The 23,724-nt window shown below is 36.1% G+C and overlaps 2 protein-coding genes across 2 annotated transcripts in view; one reads left to right on the plus strand and one right to left on the minus strand.

Annotated features, from left to right (window-relative positions):
- stg (string) overlaps positions 1-23,724 on the minus strand; it is a 792,650-nt gene that overhangs the window by 731,175 nt on the left and 37,751 nt on the right. The window lies entirely within an intron of this gene.
- LOC141391510 (uncharacterized) lies at positions 17,333-17,989 on the plus strand. The gene is made up of 2 exons (XM_073964389.1): positions 17,333-17,542; positions 17,611-17,989. The coding sequence occupies exons 1-2, from the start codon at positions 17,339-17,341 to the stop codon at positions 17,878-17,880; spliced, it is 474 nt and encodes a 157-aa protein (XP_073820490.1). The 5' UTR covers positions 17,333-17,338; the 3' UTR covers positions 17,881-17,989.

Here is a 23,724-nt window from a genome sequence, read left to right on the forward strand (position 1 = left end):
TTTCGTACACACTGTTTAAAAAAAATGTTGTTGTGTCTTAAAGTATCGGATTTTGTCGGATGTAATTTTTGCATCATTTTATTCGAAAGGGATGCATGTTTCATGTACCAAATGGCCAAGGAGGCAATTCGCTGCAATTTTTAGATACATTCCATGAAAGAGTAATGTAATGCTATTGATTCAATCAACATAACGGTATTTTATGTATAAACATTTTAGCTTCGTTCCCGTACTTTTTAATAGTAAAACTCGTAAAAGAGAGAACTGTAAAAAATATTTTCTCACAAAAATTTGTCAAGTAAGAAGTTTTTAAAGAGAGCGCCATTTTACAACTTTTTTGTGTACGGGAACGGGTTTTCGGGTAAAATGTGTAAAAGTTGTAAAAACTTTTTAGTTCTGGAACAAAGCTTTTATGTAAACTTCTTGGTTCACTAATAGGAAGTCTGTTGGCCACTCTTTAATTCCCTATTCGAAAGTCTTAATATATCTTATAACTTGTTTAAATACATTTCCTTGAACATGTGGTCCTTTTTTATATAAATTTCAATATAAGCTACCTACGAAAAATTTTCTATGTTTGAGGAGCTATAATTTTATAGTAACACCATACATATATCGACAAAATACTTTCACGATTGTCCTATCTAAGTGTTAACAATAAAATAAAACCATAAAATTATAAAAAGTCGACTAACACATTTTTCGATTTTCGTCCACTGAGGCACCATCGTGCGTCGGTTCCCTGTTTATAGAGATACTAGTAGTTTGTACGAGATCGTTGCAGTAACTTTTGTAGAGTTAGCTAGTTATCACATCGTCGTACCCAATCGTCATCAGCTGAGCTCCCGAAATCATCAATCAACACGTTCCCCATCATCACTAAATCGTAGAATTAACCATCTTCTTCGTTCCCGTTCATCGACAGCTGTCATCGATCATCGTCGTTCATCAGCCGGGTTCACGATCATCGTCAGCCGAGTTTCCGAATTCCATCATATCGCCGTCATCCAAATGATCAGCAATCAACACGTTCCCGATCATCGTTAAGTCGTAGAACCCGAATGCTAACCAGCTTCGTATCCACAACCAGCCCTGAAACCGATTGTCAACCAGCTTCATATCCACAACAAGCGCAGAACCAGATTGTCAATCAGGCTCGTCGTTCCCGATCATCAAAGCATCGTCATTAACGAACATCGTCGATACTGAAACATCAATCATCAATTAGTCACCCATATCACCGGCCTCCACCACCTCCTCAAGCATATCAATATCGCATTCCATTGAATTAGAACATACTAGTATTTAGATCAATAAACATCCGATTGAATCCTTAGAAGGGATAAAACTAGTTTTTTTATTTCGTAAGGTTTAGTGGGTCCTTATGGAGACCCTGGTAACCCATCGGTTCCCATGGCATTTTATTCTTCAGCGGGTTTATTGCTGTATTTACCTCATCTTGACCGGTATTGGATCATGGGTTCTAGAGAAGACGACGAGTCTTTACGCAATGTGACGAGTCTTGTTGCATTTATGAAGTCGCGATGATGTATATAAAAAGACATACTGCATTTATAAAGTCAAGACGATATCACGTGACTCATCATGTTGCATTTACGAAGTCAGCCTATCATAGGAATAATATTGGCCAAAATATAAGTAAAAGAAAACCCCCTCTCGCCAAATAAAAATCGGACCCCACAAATTATATATACTACCCGAGCTAACGTAAGGTTCCGAAGTTTGGGTACTTACCAAAACAGATGAGGCATGAGAAAAATAATATTCGAATGACCTATGGGTCAAACATGGTAATGTTCTCTTTCCAAAATTATAATATTTTTACTCCTTACTTACCTGTCTATACTTCAATGGTGTTCATAATTCATAAATTCCGTAAGAAATAGCTTACCTAAAATGAAAAAATAATTAATTTAAAATTTGGAAATTGATTTAGAAGTTGAAATTTTGAATTTAAATTATAATTATGTAATTTAATTTTCGGATAGCCAGAAAAAATGACAGTTATTATTGTTTTCGCCGTGGAGAAATGTGCACGCCTTACCCTCTGAATGGTAGGTATCGATTTGGAAACTTTCGGGACCCTTATCTTAAAAGGTATGGACTTTCACAAATTAAAGATCCATATTAACTGTAGATGGTAGACAAGTTAGAACGGAGTTAACTTCGGCCGGGCCGAACTTTTTATACCCTCCCTCCACCACCACTGTATTGAAGTAAATATGAAACTAACTACTAAGCTCTTTCTCCACGTTAAGTATAATTCCTTGGAGTAGAATAATATATTAAGTGATGACAATCACATTATACTGATAATTTTCTGTGTGAAGGTTTTCTACCCATTGAGAATCCAGAAGGAAAATTTGACTTATCGATGTCATTTCAAAGCTCTGACTAAACACAATACCAAATTACAGCAATCTCGGTTCGAAAATTTGACAAAAAAAACTAAAACCTACATACATATGGGGATTTCTAAATGAAATCGGACACTTTTTCAAAATGAGGTTTTTGATTTCTTTTATTTTTTTGGTGTGGTGATGCTGCTCATTAGCAAAACATTTCAGTATATTTTCAGATTTTTTTGTTTTTGGCTTGAGCTATCGCGCTTTGAAAAAGTCGAGTTCTGTAAAAACTATATGCAAAGAAATACTCACAACTTCTTTAGTATTGGTCCAATCTTTTTTTGTAAGTTTTGTTGTTTTATCGGCTATTTAATAAAAATAGAAAAACAATTTGCACAGTGGGTTGGGATCCAATTTTCGCGATTTAATAGTGAACATCAATTTTTAACTGACTGAAAATATACTGAAATGTTTTGATTACAGCAACAATAAAGGAAATCAAAAACCTCATTTTGAAAAAGTGTCCGATTTCACTCAGAAATCCCCCAAAAATATATTGATAGTTTTTTGCAAGCAAGTTTTCTATCTTCTGCGAACACCAAATTCCAATTAACAACCAATTCGGAAGAAAAATGTGATTAAACAAATCTTAACTCGGGCGGTACCCTTTACGTGGTATCTAATTTTTTATAATCCTTTTCATCCCTGGCTAAAACTTTCAAAATATTGGAAGTCCGTGATTGCGGTTCTATGGGGCCCGACAAATTTCTGTTAGAAAGTTTTATACCCCCAACGAAGACTAAATACCAAATTTCAGCCACTTCGGGAGGATATTGAGGACGCAATCTTCAAATAATGAAGAAGTACCTTATATGGGGGCTATATGAAGACATGGGCCTATACCGGCAAATTCCTGGTGGTAAGATTAATATCCCCAACGAAAACTAAATACCAAATTTAAGGAATGTCGTTGGGATGTTGATGGCACAACCTTCAAAATACCGAAAATCGGGAGATGCGTTCTGTGGGGACTATATGAAGACGGGAAACTATTCCGACAAATTTTAGGTGGAAAGTTTTATACCCCCAAGACAAAATTCCAAATGTCAGTCATTTCGGTGTGATTTTGAGGCTAAAACCCTCAAAATACCAAACATCGGAAGGTACCTTCTATGGGGGCTATATGAAGACATGGATCTAATCTAAATTCAGGTGGTAAGTTTTATAGCCCCAACGAATACTAAATTCTAAATTTCAGTCATTTTGGTGGGATATTGAAGCTAAAACCCTCAAAATATCGAAAATGGTGAGATACCGTTCAATGGGGGCTATATGAAGACATGGATCTAATCCAGGGATGGCCACCAACAACAAATATCCTATGCCCTCGGGCATACGAAACACACGTACACTATAAACACATTCGTTAGGTTGATGCATTGTTTACGTTTCCACTCACACTAGTGCAAGTTATAATCTGCAAATGTGTGTTTTTGGCCATTCCTGATCTGATCTAAATTCAGATGGAAAATTTTAGAGCCCCAACGAAGCCTAATTTCTAAATTTCATTTGGGTCGGATAAAAAAAAAACAAAAAAAAACATTGTTCCACAACATCCCATACGGGACAAGGGAGACTTCTCTCATATCAATGAGTGCACCCCGATTCATATTTAGCTCAATGATACGGGACCTACTGTTTATCGCCGAGTCCGAACGGCGTGTCATAAGACACCACTTGTGGAGAAGTTTTTCAAGGCTGAAATACTCAGGAAATGTCGCCAACATTACTGAGGGGTATTTTGCCACCGTTGAAAAATGTTTGATGTTGCCGGGCCGGGGAATCGAACCACCGACCTTCTGCGTGCAAGGCGGGCGTGCATACCATTGCAGCTAAAACCCTCAAAATACCGAAAATCGGGAGGTACCTTCTATGAAGACGTTGATCTATACCAACAAATTTCGAATGGAAAGTTTTATACTCCCAACGAAGTCAAAGTAACACATATCAGCCATTTCTGTGGGATAATGTGGCTAAAGCTTTAAGAGTACCGAAAATCGGGAGGTACCGTTCTATGGGGGATAAATCAAAACGTGGACCGATATAGCCCATTTTCAATACCAAACATCCTAGGAGTAATAGAAACTTCTATACCAAATTATAATTGCGAGCTGTATCTTGATTTCAACAGACAGACGGACGGAACTACGGACAGACAGAAGGACATGGCTATTCCGACATAGAACTTTCAAAATATCGAGAATCGGTGAGTGCCGTTCTGTGGGGGCTATATGAAGACATAACCGACAAATCTCTGGTGGAATGTTGTATACCCCCAACGAAGACTATATACCAAATTTCACCAAATTCGGTGGGATGTTAAGGCAACAGCCTTCAAAATACCGAAAATCGGAAGGTATATTCTATGCGGACTATATGAAGACGTGGACCTATACCGACAAATTACAGTTGGAGAGTTTTACACCCCCAACGAAGACTATATACCAAATTTCAGCAAATACGGTGGGATGTTGAGGCTAAACCTTGAAAATACTGAAAATCGGGAGGTGCCGTTCTATGGGGGCTATATGAACACATGGATCTAATCTAAATTCAGATGGGAATTTTTTACCACCAACGAATACTAAATTCCAAATTTCAGTTATTTTGGTGGGATATTGAAGCTAAAACCCTTAAAATACCGGAAATCGGGTGGTACCGTTCTTTGGGGGCTATATGAAGGCGTGGACCCATACCAACAAAATTCTGTGAGCAAATTTCATACCCACAACGAATAGTAAGTACCAAATTTCAGCCATTTCGGTGTGATAATGAAGCTAAAACATTCAAAATACCGAAAATCGGGTGGTACCGTCCTATGGAGACTGTATTACGACGTGGACCTTTGCCAACAAATTTCTGGGAGAAAGTTTTGTACTCCCAACGAAGACTAAATACCAAATTTCAGCCATTTCGAAGTAATATTGAGGCCACAACCTTCAAAATACCGAAAATCGGGAGGTAACGTTCTATGGGGGCTATATAAAGGCATGGACTCATATCAACAAAATTCTGGAAGAAAGTTGTATACCCCCAACGAAGACTAAATACCAAGTTTCAGCCATTTCGATGGATTATTGTGGCCATAACCTTCAAAATACCGAAAATCGGGAGGGGGCTATATGAAGACGTAGACCTGTACCGACACATTTCAGCCATTTCGAAGGAATATTGAGACCACTACCTTCATAATACCGAAAATCGGGAGGTACCACTCTATGGGGGCTATATGAAGGCATGGACCCATGTCAACAAAATTCTGGGGGAAAGTTTTATACCCCCAACGAAGACTAAGTACCAAATTTCAGTCATTTTGGTGTGATAATGAAGCTAAAACCTTCAAAATACCGAAAATCAGTGCTACCGTGATACCGTTCTATGGGGGCTACATCAAAACGTGGACCGATATAGCCCATTTGCAATACCAAATATCCTAGGAGTAATAGCAATTTCTATACCAAACTACAAAGCTCTATCTTAAAAATTTCGAGCTGTATCTTGATTTCAACATACGGACAGACGGACTTGGTTATATGGACTTAGAATTTTACCCTGATCAAGAATATATATACTTTTAAGGGTCTCCGAAAAGATTAGAAACTAACAATCCTTCCCCCATTGTATCGAAATGCATTTATTATTAAGGGGAAAAAGTCACTTTTTATTTATTCGTTTTTGAGCTGTAAAAAGTACGTCAACAACTATTGAATTAGAACAAATGTTGAGCAGTAACAACCACCACATAAATTCTGCTAGCAGATCATCAAAAACTTTCCAACAATGCGGCCGTCTTTGTAATCATTATCGTTATTACAAAAACTACAATACACACAAACAACACTCCTACTTCTTGCAAAAGTGGTTTTTGATACGACAGACTGTATGGTTGGATGACGAAGCGCGAACACTTCAGGAAGTAAAGTGAGGAAGAAAAATGCATTTTGCGCTAAAAAGAAATATACATTTGTACTACTGCTCGATAGACGTTGTCCAGACAGTGTTCGCTATTCCACAATGCAAACTTATTGTTAGACGACACACATCAATAACAGAAATCTTTTGAGAGCCAAACAATGCCTTTCAAGGAGGACAAACTACTTGGGAACAATGAAATTATACGGCAGGGCTTACAAAGCGCACTCTAGAAATAACAAAAAAAAACAGCAACACAAAGTCAAAAAAGCGGAAATGAAACAAAAAGTCATCATGACGAGACGACAATGACGCTCACTACCATGACGATGATCAGCGAAAAAATCTAAGAAAATTTCAAGAGTCTGGCGAAAAAATTTTTCTGATGTTGTTATTGTAAGACGACAAAAGTCAGATATTTTTGAGGGAAAAAATCCGTAATCAATTGTCAAGTGCTTTATAGAAATGTAAGAATGCCAAGCGAGGAAACGAAATACAATGGAAAATGAAGTAAAAAATGTTACACTTTTTGGGTAAAAAATGATTTTATGAAACTTTGCCAATTTTTGTGGCATTGTAACAGTTTTTCTTTATTACAATGACAAAAGGGGGAAGTTTTGAATATCAACCCTCATATCTTTTTAATTGATTTATTGAAAACGGGCAAAAACTATTTCATTGTTTTTTTGTTTTATTGAATATCATGTTTTCGAAATGTTTTTGTGTAATATCAAACATCCTTATTGATATAACATAACATGTTTTAGCAAATGATCTCTCCATAGTGTGTATTTCAGACTTTCAAATTCATTTACATTATTTACCCCCATCACAGATTCCTTAGATTTTTTAATTCTCAACTTTAGTACTCCACAGTTTAAAGCAATAAGATTATTCAAATACCCTGTATACCTTAGCCAACCTAACTTGACAGTCCATCAAATCAGCAGGTTCCTATTACTATTACTTTGGTGACATTCTCGTACAGTCCTTTATTCCTAATTGTTAAAGGAACATGCTGAGCAATCCTTTTTCTTCTTCTATTCGGCACACACATTGGCACGTACGAATTCCAAAACTAGAGTCTCGCTTGTTGCATGCCATCCATACATTTGCACAGTTGGAGGAACCGAGAACGACATTCCTCTTTAAGGATATTTTGTAAAGTATTTGTTTTGAATTATCCCATTCCTATTGTTGGTGTTGTTGCATTTGTCGCATTTAACGAAAGGGTGCCACAGCAGTGGTTTTTGTGGTGCTCTCCACGACATCAAAGAACGAACAAACAAACAACGACCCGTCTATAAATTACAAAATTGACATATATTTCCGTTAAATACCCCCTACAATATTCAATTCATTGCAACAACAAATCAAAGTTTTGTGACATTCTTTAAGCAGACATTTTCAATATTCTATGTTAGTTTCTAGTCTTCAAAATTAAGAAGAGAGTAAAGGCATATGAGTAATAATAGGAAAACAATGGCAAAACAAAGAAAATATATAAAGGAGTATTTATTTTGGTAAGTTTTGGTGACATTTTGCGGTAAAGGATTCATTGTCTAAAATGATTGATATACAACACAAAGATCAAGAAGTGAATTGGGTATTGAAATTAAGTTCCAACCATTATTGAATTAAATCATTAAATAATTATGCTATGCCCTTGGTGAGTATATTTAGAATCCCGAAGGACAGATCAGCCGTTAGTCGAACTTCCGAGTTTTGCTGGAGACTCAGTAATTGGCGTTATATCGTTGCTCACTGTTGTTTTAGCTTTTTTATGATATGACATGTCTTCAGTCAAATCAAATGAGGAGTCTTTTGGTGGAGCATTTCGACCTTCTATAACCCGTCTACTTGTCCTTTATTTTAAGTATAATAATATAATAAAAGTAACACAAAATGAAGTTTTTCAGCTTCGAAATGTTCTGCAAAAATATGGCTCAGATGGTTTTAGGTAAGGTCCCTTAAGACATGAACTCGATATAATATTGTTTTAGCGGTATTTTTCACTTTTTCCCGAACCTTGCTTATAAAACCCTATCTCCACCCGTCATCTTCCCATAATTGTCGCTATCAGCAGACCGCCCGATTTCAAAAGCATCGTCATTTTACGATTCAAAAGTCAAAGTATTGGACGTAATATCGATGCTTAACTTCCTCAACCTCGTATCTTAACAAGTAAAAAAGTATCAGTCGGCTTTGCAGACAGAGTTATACCCTCAGCCCATGTGAATTGAAACACTATTTGGACATTTAAACTTGCCGACAAAAATGTGATTATTAAGTTAGGATTAAAGTTCAAATGTGTTGCGGATGAGGTACTTAAAGGAATGGACCGACATAGTCCATTATGGAAGACCTTATTTTGGGAGTAATATCTTTTCGATAGATATCGCACTCACTTGTCATTTTAGTGGGTCATCGTATAACTTGTGGACCAGTATGTCAGGAAGCATGGACTTGTCCACGGAAAACATAATATCGGAAAACATAATGCATCGGTATGTATTTCCAAAGGATTTTCGAACAGACCCTAAACTGCACTTGGACACAAATGTTGAATTTTTTTGGGGGAGGTATCCTAAGTAGAGGACCGATATGGGCCATTTTACAAGTTTAACTAAATTTGGTCAAAATGTTAGGAGATCCAAAGTTTCGACCAATTTGGTTGACCCGTTCAAGAGATATATTGCATACCAATTTAGTGGCATTTTTTAAATATAGGGGGACGTACCGGAAACTGTGGACCGGTATTGCCCACCTTCGAACTGAAACTGAAGTTTGGACAAAATATGACGACGGCCAAATTTTGGACCAAATTGGTTGATCAGTTCGAGAGTTATCATGCTCTCCAGCCACTACATATGGTGCAATAGGGGTTTTTACGCCTTTCGGGCTGTTTTCTCAAGAAGTATGGACTTGCCCCTAAAAAAAACTTTTGCCGTAGTAATTGAGGCAGCGAATGTAAGTTGCTTTAACAAAAATCAAAGCGATTCGGAAGCAGGTCTTAAAGTGACCTTATCCGAAATTTTGTGTGATAGGTACAATATTCGAACCTGATCTATATCTGGTAGATATATTTGGATGTTTAAAGTATAGACCAAATCGGTCACTCCCTTCAAGAGTTATTGTGGGCACAATTTTTCACAACATTTGTGGGGGAGGTACCTGAAGGAGTGGACCAATGTGGCTTATCTTCAAACTTCAACTATGTTTGGACAAAACATTACGAAGGCAAATTTTTGGACCTAATCGGCAGATCCGATCGAAATTTATCTTGCGTTCCAACCACTACACACTGTATCATGTGGGGTTTTTTTTTGCAACTTTCAGGCTATTTTCTCAGAAATTATGGACTTGCCCCTGATGAAACTTGTACCGTCGTATGGGGGACAGTGAATACAAATTGTTGCAACAAAAATCAAAGCGATTCGAGCGCAGGTCCTAATCTGAACTTATCCGAAATTTTGTGTGGGAGGTACCCGAGGAGTGGACCGATTGAGTCCATATTGGAACCTCTTCTAAGTCTGGTAGAAATTTCACGATGTGCAAAGTATGGACCAAATCGGTTACTTCCTTCAAGAGTTATCGTGTCCACAAATTTTCCGAACATTTTGGAACTTTTGTGGGGGAGGTACCTGAAGGAGTGGACCTATATGGCCCATCTTCGAACTTAAATCAAATCTGGACAAAATATTTCGATACCCAAAATTTGAACCGAATCGATTGATCCGTTCGAGAGTTATCGTGCGCACCAGCCAGACAGACGGACAGACAGACAGACGGACAGTGCTAGATCTACTCAAAATTGTCTGAAACGGATATCGTACAAACATACTTGGGGTCTAAAACCATTATTTCGATGAGGCACATTTATTTTTGATTTATTTTTTGATACATCGGTGTTTGGATAAAAGTGTTAAAGGCAATTATTAGGGACTTAAGTACATCTATGCATATTAGTAGGAATAATATGATAATCATTTATAGTTTAAGCACGAGACGCATTTATAGAGATACGAGTTTGAGGCAGTAAAACAAATATAATCTTTGGGCCCATAACAGCAAAATTGCATGTGATAGATAGCGACAAACGCCGAGACAAGTATCTTCTCTTTTTATACCCTCAGGACTTATGCGACGGGCAAAATGTGGCTCATCGAAATAATGGTTTTAGACCCCAAGTATGTTAGGACGAAATGTGTTTCAGACAATTTGGAGTCGATTTAGCAATGTGGCTGGTGCGCACGATAACTCTTGAACGGATGAACTGATTTGGTCCAAGATTTGGCTTTCGCAATATTTTGTCCAAACATAGTTTAAGTTCGAAGATGGGTTATATCGGTCCGCTCCTCCGCTCCTCCCCCACAAAAGTTCGAAAATGTTCGGAAAATTTCTGCGCACGATAACTCTTGAAGGGAGTAACCGATTTAGTCCATACTTTGCACATCGTGTAATTTCTACCAAACTGGACTCAATTTCTACCAATATGGATTAATAGGTCCACGCCTTCTGGCACCTCCCACACAAAATTTCAAAAAAGTTCAGTTTAGGACCTGCTCTCGAATCGTTTTGATTTTTGTTATGGCAGCTTGTATTCACGGCCCCCATAGGGCGGTACAAGTTTCATCAGGGTCAAAACCATAATTCCTGAGAAAATAGCCTTAAAGGTTCAAAAACCCCTATGACACCGTGTGTAGCGGTTGGAGGGCAAGATAACTCTCGAACGGATCTGCCGATTCGATCCAAAAGTTTTTTCCTTTATTTATTCCTCATGGGAACATAGGACTTCTACAATGTTTTTCCAACTTATTCTATCATTACATATTACTTTTATTTCATTATATGATTTGTTGATTTTATTCAATTCGGCAAGCACTGTTCGTCGCCATGTGTTCTTTGGTCTTTACGGTCTTCTTATGTCTTGTGGGTTCCATTCTAATGCTGCTCTTGCAATACTTTCTTGTGATTTACGAAGTGTGTGTCCTATCCACTTCCATTTCCGTCTTTATACCCTCAGCCTTTAGGCTAAAGAGGGTATTTACACATTGATACGACCATAAATGTGCCTCATCGAAATAATGGTTTTAGACCCCAAGTATGTTTGTACGATATCCGTTTCAGACAATTTTGAGTAGATCTAGCAATGTCCGTCCGTCTGTCTGTCTGTCTGGCAGGCTGGTGCGCACGATAACTCTCGAACGGATCAATCGATTCGGTTCAAATTTTGGGTATCGAATATTTTGTCCAGATTCGATTTAAGTTGGAAGATGGGTCATATAGGTCCACTCCTTCAGGTACCTCCCCCCCAAATGTTCAAAAATTGTCGCAAAACTTGTGCGCACGATAACTCTTGTAGGGAATAACCGATTTGGTCCATACTTTGCACATCGTGTAATTTCTACCAAACTTAGATGAGGTTCCAATATGGACTCAATCGGTCGGACCACTCCTTCGGGTACCTCCCACACAACATTTCGGAAAAGTTCAGTTTAGGACCTGGTCTCGAATCGCTTTGATTTTTGTTCACGCAAGTTGTATTCGCTGTCCTCTATACGACGCTGTGAGTTTCATTAGGGGCAAGTCCATACTTCCTGAGAAAATAGCCTGAAAGTTACAAAAAACCCTATGACACAGTGTGTAGTAGTTGGAGCGCAAGATAACTCTCGAATGGATCTGCTGATTCGGTCCAAAATTTGGCCTTCGTAATATTTTGTCCAAACTTAGTATATGTTCGAAGATAAGCCATATCGGTCCACTCCTTCAGGTACCTCCCCCACAAAAGTTCAAAAATATTCGGAAAACTTGTGCGCACGATAACTCTTGATGGGAGTGACCGATTTGGTCCATACTTTACACATTCTCATAATATCTACCGGATATAGATCAGGTTCGAATATGGACTATATTTGTACACTCCATCCCGTACCTCTCACACAAAATTTTGGATAAGTTCACTTTAAGACGTGCTATTGAATCACTTCGATTTTTGTTGAAGCAACTTACATTCGCTGCCTCAATAACGATGGTAAACGTTGTTTCATGGGCAAGTCCATACTTCTTGAGAAAACAGCCCGAAGGGTGTAAAAACCCCCTATGGCACCCCCATGGTCTGTGTCGGTCCATTTCTTTTAAGTACCTTTTCCGCAAAATTTTTGAACTTTAATTCTAATCAACATTTTTGTCGGTTCATACGACCAAAATTTTGAAACCCTCTAAATACATACGTTTTTTGTGAAAAAAGTGTTTCAATTTGCACAGGCTGAGATTATATCTCTGTCGTCAAAGTCGACTGATACTTTTTTACTTGTTTTTTTTTTTATTTGCTTTCCTATAGGTTCCTCATTGGCTAATAGGAGTAGTTCTTCGTTTTTGATTTTTCTTGGCCAAAATATTCTGATCCAAAAGTTGGCCTTGATAATATTTTGTCCAAACTTAGTTTAAGTTCGAAGATAAGCTATATCGGTCAACTCCTTCTGGTACCTCCCTCACAAATGTTCTAAACTTTTCGCTAAAATGGTGCACGCGGTAACTCTCGAAGGTAGTAACCGAGTTGAACCATACTGTGCAAATCGCAATATTTCTACAAGACATAGATTAGTTTCGAATATGGACTATATATGTCAACTCCTTCGGGTACCTCCCACACAAAATTTCCGAAAAGTGCAGTTTAAGAGCTGCTCTCGAATCCCTTTGATGTCTGTTGTAGCAGTTTGTATTCACTGCCCCCATTACGACGGCACAAGTTTTTTCTGCGGCAAGTCAATAGTTTCTGAGAAAATAATCCGAAAGCTGTAAAAACCCCTACGACATCAGTAGAGGGAGCGAACGTTAACTTTCGAATGGATCAGCCGATACGGCCCAAAGTTTGGCCTTCGTAATATTTTGTCCAAACTTGGTTTATGTTCGAAGGTGAGCCATATCGATCCACTCCTTCGGGTACCACCCCCACAAAAGTTAAAAAAAAAAGTTCACTAAAATGGTACGCACTATATCTCTTAAACGGACATGCCGATTTGTTCCTTCGGGATCCAAAGATCTCCTAATATTTTGTCAAAATCTCTTCTCTTTAGGGTACCTTCACACAGGCTGAGGGTATATCTCTGTCGGTAAATCCGACTGACACTTATTTACTTGGTTGGTCTTCTATCACGCTGCATTGTCAGATAATGGTTATTTTGTCCGTAGTATGTACCTCAAATACCACTATTCCACTTTTATCGACCACTTATCACCATAAAGACTGCCTGATTATGGTAACTATTGCAAAGGCATTGGAAACCTCCGTGTTGCAGTGATAAGCACGTCCACGTTGCACTCAGATGATCAATCCCTGACCAGAACATCAAAATTTGCGACGGTGGCAAATCCCCCAGTGTAATGTCGGCTTACACTTTCTCAGTATTTCAGCCATGAAAAACTTCAGTAAAATGTGGTGTGTGGTGTGGTGATAAGAACAAGGTCCAACATTATTGAGCCAATAGTAATTGGGTTGACCTCATTTATAGAAGAGACGTCCCCCTTGTAGCGTCGGGGGTATTGTGGAATTGACAAAAAGAACTTAATTTAGTATCATTTAGTATTTTTCGTTTATTATACAATAAATTAAGAAAAAACTTGTGAGTAAGATGGAGTTGGGCTGTGTATCTTATCATTTTATAAAAAGGGAAGAGTTTTTTACCAATTGCCATCGAAACATCCTGCACATATTTGCACTTTTCGTTTTTACGTGGCATTTTGTCTTGCAGATATGTACAGATTTTCTTTGATCCAGAATGTCAGAATACGTTTGGGTATAATTTAGAGTTTTGATGTATTCTAAGACCTATAGTAAAATTTTATGGTGAACAAATTTCCAGAATATTGTGATCTGATTCCTTTACATTTTATAGGAAATTTTAAAGATTTGTGGAAAAAGGGACCAAAAACGACCCCATTATGACTCGCACGGGGGTAAATTTTTTTAAGAAAAATATTCCTCACATTCTTGTCGGTAAAGTTGTCAAATACTCGTACATTATACACCTAAAGTGCAAGGATTCCAAGTGATCTCAACTCAAATATTTGCACCCCATTTTAGTTTCTTGGTTTTTTTGGCAAAATTGATACCGATATTTCCTTGGTATGTAATGCAAATACAGATTTCATTTCTTTGGTGACTTATAGTGAAATTTAGCTGAGAAAATATTTGTCTTTGACGCCATTCTTCTAAAATGATGCTTTGTATGACAATGTGGCCAAAACTCACATGAAGTACGCCCTTAACCCTAAAATGTGTTTATAGTTTTACATATTTCTGGAGTTTAGGTAAGATATAGAGTTTTGGTGTATTCTAGGACCTATAGTAGAAATTAATGGCGAACAAATTTGTAGAATTTTGATCTGATACGATCATATTTTATAGGAGAAGTGGTCAAAAAGTTCGCTTTAATGACCGTCTGAGGGTTAAAAAGTATGAAAAATGAAACCAGTGACCCCAGGTTTTTCGTAAAATTGACCACTGTGCAATGGTATGGTACACTTTTAGTACTTGTCGTAAACTTATTGTTTCAATTTCCAAAAACCCTTTAATACAACCATCTTGCACTCCGACCAGAAATCTAGCTCTACTCGTTCGCCTAATGCGAAAACTACAATTTGTTGAGCATTTTAGTACTTTTCTCTTACGAACACACCTACACCTCAATAGGAACCCTCACTCAGAATTTTATTACCTCGCCTCGACGTTGACTACCAGTAAGTCACACAAATGGTCTTTACCCCGATTTTTTAATGTTAGTCGTGACAGTTGACACGTAGTCCCAAATAAAGTATTTTTTTTTCATTTTCCAACTACTCCCTCTATACAAAGCCAAAAGAACCATGACATTAAACTGACATCGCCGTACAGTTTGAAAACTTTATTAGTACTAGTTTGAAAATCGTTGATGGCATCCTTAGCATTTTCATAAACCACAACATTAATTTGGCGTTAGTACACAGGGTGTACGAATTGTCACCCTGTAATATATGAAGAAACTACAGCGAATTCGAATTCAATTTACGAATGTCTACAACACAAAAACAAAAACCAATTAAAAGGGAAATTAAAGCGAATTTTCTGAGGTGACACAGAAGCCGAATTCAGGCCTAAATCTTTTCTTGAAGTCAAAAGTTTTTGTAGGGAGGAATCCACTAAAAAGAATAAAACAACAAAATATTATTGCAAAAGAAGAAGTTGAATGAATATATTTTGGTTGAACTGAAATATTTTTTATTATTTGTATACCCTCCACCATGGTTCATTTAGTAAGGTTATCCAAAAGGCGAATTCAAGCCTTAGTCTCCATTTGCTGTCAAAAGTTTTCTGCGAAGAATCCTCCAAACAGATAAATGATTCTGATGATGTCGTGGGGGAAAGGTGCACTGAATTCTGTTCTCAGACTTAAAATAGTCAACATCTTAACATGGTATATTTTTTCAAACTCTAATTTTTGATAACTTATGCATTTAATTTATATATGGACTCGTTCATGTTAAATTAAATATTTGTATTGAATAAATTTTAAGATAATTCATAATTTAAGCAGAAAAATATGTGTTCTTCGTAACTACTCGGTAATCCGGACACCGCCAAAACATGTTTTGTCCGGATTATCGAAACTGTACTGCGAGTTTTTGCAAGTACTTCTCAGTTCTCTTTTACTGAAAAAGTTTGTTTTCGAACAGCATTTTGTATAAGTGTGTACAAATTTGTGGGGTATCGAACAGACCTATAGTGTAAAACATATCAATTTGAATTTTTTAGGTGGGGATGGCAGTGGTTCAACAACAGTGTAAAATCAAAAATGTTTTATTTTTTTTTTTTCAATATTGGAAATGTACGAAAACTATTGAAAAGTAAAGATGCAAAGATTCGATAATATAATATTATGTAGTTTAATGTCCACCATATTTGTATGTAACCAAAAATGTAATATTGAATCATACGCATCAGTTGACCTCCAAAAGTTTATGATGGCTGTAGCAAAAAGGCAAATAGTGAAGTTACTGTTTACTAAACGCTTTTTAATAAAACGATATTATCACATTTAAAGTTTTGCATACATTTCTGACTTGTATCCCCTATGTGCGATGTCGGAATTATTATCAGTTAGTTTATTGTATTGAAGTTAGCGACAGTGAGTGAATAAAAAATGTAATGCTACAACGTTTATGTTGACTAGGTCGTGTGATGTTATGAAGATGGTCTAGCTTAGTTACGAAAGGTTCAAGACTCTACGACATTTAGTTAAATTAAATTAATTAATTAAAGTTAAAATAATTAACATTTATTTGCTAAACAAATTCGCCTTATTTAGATTAGAAAATACCTCATCAATTAGAAAGCAATAGATGATGAATCAATATTTGTCTAGTAGAACATAAATACATACAAATATTTCTTTTAATTATCGTTATTACAGGTGGTATTTCAGAACACAAATTGCATGACGCTTTTTGTTGAAATTTTAACAAGAAAAAAAGAAGATGGAAGGAGAGTGACGAAATGGTATTCTTCGAATTGGCAATCGACATTACTGATAAGAGATTGACAAGAAAAAGTGTAAACTCAAATTCAATATACAAGTTACAAATATGTAAAATACATGTTTTTGTCAATGAGAAATAAGAAATTGTGCTTGAGCGCGACCAACCAACAAAAATATAATAACAAAAAATATGTAGTTATTTACAATGAATTATCCAAGCCTTGAATCCGAAAAAGATTTCGACCTATTTTATACATAAGTTAGAATGAAAGCTTCAGCTTAACCCACAATGTTGGTGTAGAGCATCAAAATTAAAATAATGAAATTGAAGTTTGTTTGTTCTTGAATATGAAAACCCGCTCTGTACTAATGACTTCAACAGAAAACAAAAGCAAACAAAAAACTGTTCCAATGATTGTGTTCCTATCTGAAAATTGTTTTAACAATTTCTTGGCTATATAAACAGTTGAACAACAAACCGAAATGACACACTTTCAAGAGAAGCAGCTATTGACAGACAACAACATGAACTCCTCCGCCACAAATCAACTACGACGACAACAACGTCGATTTTCTTATCAACTTTTGATTGTTGCCTTGATTGCTAATTTGGCTATTGGGCTAAGTGCAGATTTAGATAACGAGGATTTACCAAAAGATTTATGGTGCAGTGATGTTACGGAGTTTGTAAGTAAATATGTGACACTGAAAGTATTGTTATTTATATTTTATTTATTTATTTTGTTTTGTTTAAGTGTAACAGATATTTGGATTTACCACGCCCAGAATGCATCGCCAAGTTAAATGAAATTTGCATTGAGGAGCCAAAAGTTCAACAGAATGGTAGCGTCGAGGAGCAAAAGACTAAAGACTTCAAACCCTTTGAAGAGGTTCCCAGTAAACCCGATGAGATCAGTGATGAAGATTCACCAAATGATATAAAACAAGATGAAAGTGGTCCACCACAATGGTTATTAAATATGGTTGAAGAACTATTTAATCCTGAAAATAAGTTGGCAAAATAGATTTATTAGGTAGCATATTAAGCATAAAATACAGAATATTTGTTGAAAAGAGTTTAATTTGAATAGAGTCCAGTGGTATGGAATAAAATAAACGTCACCAACAAATTTACTTTTTAATAGTATGATATTTCTGTCTACCCAAGGTATATTGAATAGGTAGCGGTGTAACACCTGCTGCTCGAATATGAAGTGTCAAATCCGGTTGTAACAAAATTATTTTTGTTGTAATTTCCCAAAAAAACATAAAGACATTTTTGACATAACATATTCAAACTTGTATGGAGAAAGTGGCCAGAAATATTTAGAGGGTAAAAATCAAACCAATGCGCCGGTTAAACTTTGTGCTTCTGCGAAGAGTGTTTTAAGAAACCACGAGCGTAGCATTCTCCCCCCTTTCCTCTCTGGAGGAGGGTATACGGTAAGAATTGTTGTATGCTGTTAATACAAAATGACATAAACAAAGGTCCCGATTATCTTTTGATGCAAAAATAGGCTTGGGGAAACAAAACAGTCTCCAAAACAACATAAAATCCAACCAATTTAGCAGATTAAAAAAATCAACATATTGTCTGAAAATCGGTAACATTTTTAATATAGGACAAATTTGGAAGAAGATTTCTTTATCTTGCCACTGATGCCAATTATGTTAATGTACGTGGTCAGATAACAGAGTTATACGCTAATATATCCATAGAAACCCTATTCTAGGGCAGCTTTAGTCACCGACCCACAATTTATAGTCTGGCACTAGATGACAGCTGATTTAAATACTGAATAATCTTAAACTCATGACCTACGTTGGAAAACTATTCCCGAGGTGGGCACTGGTGGTCATCATGACTAAAACCTTAGGTCAATTTAAGTATATGATCGAATTGGCATTACAAAATATACTTAGAAAAGATGCACACGGTGCTCTTGAAACAATTTTAAATGGAAGGTGCATACACCTCGGAAGTTTTTGCGGATTCTGAAACTACAATGTTTATAGATGAAAAAAATCAAAAAACAAAAAAATCGCCGGAGCGCTTTTTAAATAAATCGCGATTTAAGTTGACATTTTTAAGGGTTGTTTAGGTTTTCACGATTTTGCTTAGAAACCGCAAGTCTTATCAAAATGGAACTAAAGAAAATGTTGTAGCTATGAAAATTTTCTACAAGATTGGTAATTATGGTATTCTCGTCGCTTTTACTGTTTTTGAGTATAGAAGTGAAAATTGGGACAATTCAAATTCAATTCAATTCTGTATAGCCTCCTTATAAAACAATGTCATGACTGCAAATTCCCAACTTAAACTTATATATCTAAAAAAATGTTACAACTTAGGATAAGTTACATAAGGCAGTCTTGTAGAGAATTTTCACAGCTTTAAGATCTTCTCAGGTCCCATATCGATAAGACTTACCGTATTCAAGCAAAATCGCGAAAACCTAACAAAAAAACCTAAAAATGTAAACTGTATCTCAAAAATGGTACAGGCTGGGAACAAATAATAAACGTCAATCCTCTAGAGAATTTTCACAGCTACAACATTTTCTTTAGCTCCATTTCGATTGGACTTGCGGTTTCCAAGCAAAATCGTGAAAACCTAAAAACACCTAAAAATGTGAATTTTGACCGCGATTTATTTAAAAATCCCAAAAGAGATTTTATCTTGTTTTTGGATTTTATTTAAATGTTTATTCATAATTTCAAAGCCCAAGGGCCACATTTAAGAAATTGAGATAAAACTATGTAAGGAATACAATATCATAAAAAAAATTAAAAAGTAAAATAACAGAATATTTAATACAATTTGAGAAGACTTGATAGAGAGGATAAGTCATTAAAACACAAAGCTAGCAGGCATTGGGATAACTATATACAACTACATTTCACTAATAATATTACAATTAGCGAAAATAGCAGTAATATAGATCACAATACAAAAAAAAACAACTAAGAACTACTCGAAAAAACCGAGCAGAAATAGCTCTCAACATAAGATAAACACAACATACACAACATAGAACACGCATCATATAAAACATATCCTGACTATCAAATCAACTGGACAAAAAATAATAATAATAAACTTAATATAATTTATAAAATATCAAAGTATAAATTACTACAATATTAGCCATCATTAAATGAATTATAAAAATAAATAAATAAATAAATAAATCATAAACAAAAAGGCAATAAATTTAGCCATACAAATTTTTGGAAAAAGAATTGAAAAACTACTCCAGCAACTGCCAAAAGGCAATAAAACAATTGTGCAATTATTGTAACATTACATTAAAGGCGTCAGATACAGAACGTAAATGGGAACAAAGTTTAGTACGGTAGATAGCAGGTGATGAAGTGAAGCTTCTTAAACATACTGGCAATGAATTGTACGTTCTAGCAACTCGCACAAGAAATGATCTTCCCAGACAAGGTGTTATCAACGGAATTCTTAATTGGGAGTCCTTATTGACCTTGAGAATACAAACTCATCCATCAAAAACTGCGGAGATTCACATTGATACACTTTATAAAAATGTAACATACTACGCATCGTTATAAAATCACGAAAATTGCAACCAAGGAAATCACACACAAACGAAGACACATGCTGACGAACTCTAAGAGAATAATTTCTATAATTTTTCTATAATTTTTCTCATCTATGAACACTGCTGTTTCAAAATTCACAAAAACTTTCCCTGTATAAGCGGTTTTCATCAAAAGTTAGTTAAGGCGCACCCTTCATGACATTGTTATATAAGGGGGCGATACAGTCAGTGCATTGTCCCAATTTGAGCTTCTATATCTCAAAAATGGTAAAAACTACGAAAATACCGTGGAGGTCGATCTTGTTGAAATAGCTACAACATTTTCTTTGGTCCCATTTTGATAGGACTTGCGGTTTCTAAGCAAAATCGTGAAATCTAAACAACCCCTAAAAATGTCAACTTAAATCGTGATTTATTTAAAAAGCGAATTTTATTGCCTCATCTAAACATGGTTAAAAATTGAGTTTTTAAAGAGATTCAGGGCTGTATCTCTGAAACTAATGCGAAAATTCTTCTGACCTCTGAAGCAAATTTGTAGATAAAGACAAGAATAAAATATTTGGAGAAATAATGAACTCGAAAAACTATATTTATCGCTTCAAATTTCAAAATATATGCCAAAAATCTAAAATTTTTATACATTTCGCACCGTATCTCCAAAACCGTTAATTTTTTCTGAATATTTTCTTTTGGAAAAATATTCCCTGGAATGTAGAACACAACTCTTCAGAACATGTCATTGTTGTAAAATGCCTCTATGCCGTTGTTTTCAATACATTTTTCAACGACGATTTAATAAAAATGTCAATAATGTAGTGAAATCCGAAATGCGAGAATAAACTCTTGGTGTGAACTGTGTTTGAAATACGTGTTGTAAAAGATATGATGCAAAATACCGCTGAAACAACATGAAGTAAGCATTTTAGAGTTTCAGAGTGTTCTAAAGAATTGTTGAGAACTTTATTTGGAAGATTTTTGCAAAAGGTTAGTTGGTTCAACTCCCAATAGTTTAACCGATACTGACCAGAATTTCAGCAATTATGTACAATTTTCTCTATTTTATAGATTTTGATGCCCTAGATGGAGTTTTTCTTATGTAGTTTTTTCAAAAGATAAATTCTACTAGTTTAGGGCTACAATATTGCTAAAGACAGCAAGGCCAAATTCCTATTCGTTTCTGAGATAAAGGCCTGATAAATTCAAAAAAGTGTCGATTTAGCCCGGTTTAGATGAGGCCATAAAATCCGAACTGGAGCTGACAGGGCAAAACCCTACTAGGGTTTTTGTAGTCTAGATATGTACTTTCAAAAAATGCATACTAGAAGTTGTTTGCATTTTCAGTGTTGCATAGTGTAATATTTTGCTGTACGTATTAGTTTCGCGATATTTTGAATATATTTACTTGCACTTAAAATATAGGTTTTACTCACAACAAAAAATATTAGTCAAAGGTTCTGACTTCTGAAGCTTTCTAAAGAAGTTCGCGTTCGAATTAAACAAAAACTAATTTGTTTTTAAAAAGGTCCATGTCATAGCTTTCAGAGTTCTAGATGTTGTACCAACATTTTGACATTCATTTTGTTATTTTTGGCCAATGGGTGGATCAACTGTGCCATGGTGATAAATGAAGATAGTAGAGTAGAGAGTATAGAAATTGAAGAAAATGAAAGTTTGTATTAGGGGATTTCTGAATTGAGGTTTTAGATTTCCCTAATTTTTTGCTGTGGTGATGCTGCTCAACAGCAAAAAATTTTAATATATTTTCCGAAAACATACAAAAAAGATTTTTTCAAATTGAACCAATATTAAATAAGTTATGATCATTTCTTTGCATATAGTTTTTACAGAATAAGACATTTTCAAGGCGCGATATCTCTGGAACCGTTAGTCCAAAAAAATCTTAAAATATAATAAAATGTATTGCTGTTGAGCAGCATCACCACAGCAAAAAATAAAGGAAATCAAAAACCTCATTTTGAAAAACTGTCGATTTCACTCAGAAATCGCCACTAATATTTGCTCTCACAATAAAAATTTATACACTCAATTTTGCGTGTGTATTTCGCTGATTTCCCAAAACCATTTGCATGACTTGGAAAAACGTACAAAGGTTGCAGGATCTGTTGAGGACAGGTGCTCAATAGTCTCTATCTCCTCCGCATCTTCACATCATAACCTGCAAAGTCAATACAGGTTCCATACCATTTACAAGTTCTTGATCTGACGCGACAGTGACCCGTAATTACTCCTATCGTGATTCGGACATACTAAGCTAGAGTAGGGATAGAGTTCAGCGTCCCGAAATAACTGGCCAAATAAGCTTCGCTACCTGACACTTCTGTTCCTCAGACCAAGCCCGACCGTTCTTATCGGTGTATGATTTGACGAGTTCGCAAATAACATGACACAGAACGAGCCATTTCATCGGCGATCTCGTTACCCTCAATATTGCAATGTCCAGGCACCCAGCAGAAAATAATTGAGTTTTGAATATTTTCCAGCATACATCTACACTTGTCGAAAATTTCCGATTCAATAGTCCACGATTTAAGTGCTTTTAGCGCAGCCTGGCAGTCCAAAACACACACAGGACACAAACATGACTATTTGTCTATCTGCACATACTAAACCCCAATTCCAGAGCCTTCACTATCGCGAAGATCTCCGCTTGAAAAACACTACAGTTGTTAACCAAATTATACGAAAGTTAGATACCAAGCTCTTCACAATAAATTCAGATCAGGCGCCCTCCTCCATTTTTGAGCCATCAGTGTAGATGGCTAGTCTATCCGAGAAAGGTTGACCATGTGTCCAATCGTTTCTATCTGGTAAATAGATTTCCGCAGTTTTAAAGTTAAGGACTGGCGCGGTGATGTACTAACTTTAAGTCCGTCCACTTGTAGTATACGTGCGTGTCCTACTTGTGATGCACGTTATGACTGGACCTCGTCTTATAGCACTTCTGGAGGCCTGAATCTATAAGGTAGGATAGTTTCGAAAAAATACAAAATAGGGGCAGGTTGTAGGTCCTGTACAATCAACATTAGTCTTGTTCTACGTGTTGAAAATGTTCAGAAGTCATTTTTATGTTTAATGGTGATAAAAGAGAAAGGGAAAGGGTGTAATTTCTATTTTTAGGAAGTTGGATGGCCTCAAAATCAACATTTCTTCCGGGTAGGTACACCCTAGCAGGTACATCTTAATAGTAAAGAGCGCTGCCTGTCACCGCATAATTAATTGAGTGTCCGTAAACACTGTGCCTAAACCTGCTGATCATATTACACTATAATTGTTGCACAA

Source organism: Musca autumnalis, unplaced genomic scaffold (genome assembly GCF_047663935.1).
Source record: "Musca autumnalis isolate F117 unplaced genomic scaffold, ASM4766393v1 scaffold_1, whole genome shotgun sequence".
Taxonomy (NCBI): domain Eukaryota; kingdom Metazoa; phylum Arthropoda; class Insecta; order Diptera; family Muscidae; genus Musca; species Musca autumnalis.

Excerpts from the sequence above, each read along its gene's own strand:
- LOC141391510 (XM_073964389.1), top strand. The coding sequence starts at position 17,339 with ATGACACACTTTCAAGAGAAGCAGCTATTGACAGACAACAACATGAAC. Across the intron at positions 17,543-17,610 it reads GCAGTGATGTTACGGAGTTT|TGTAACAGATATTTGGATTT; the intron begins GTAAGTAAATAT and ends GTTTTGTTTAAG.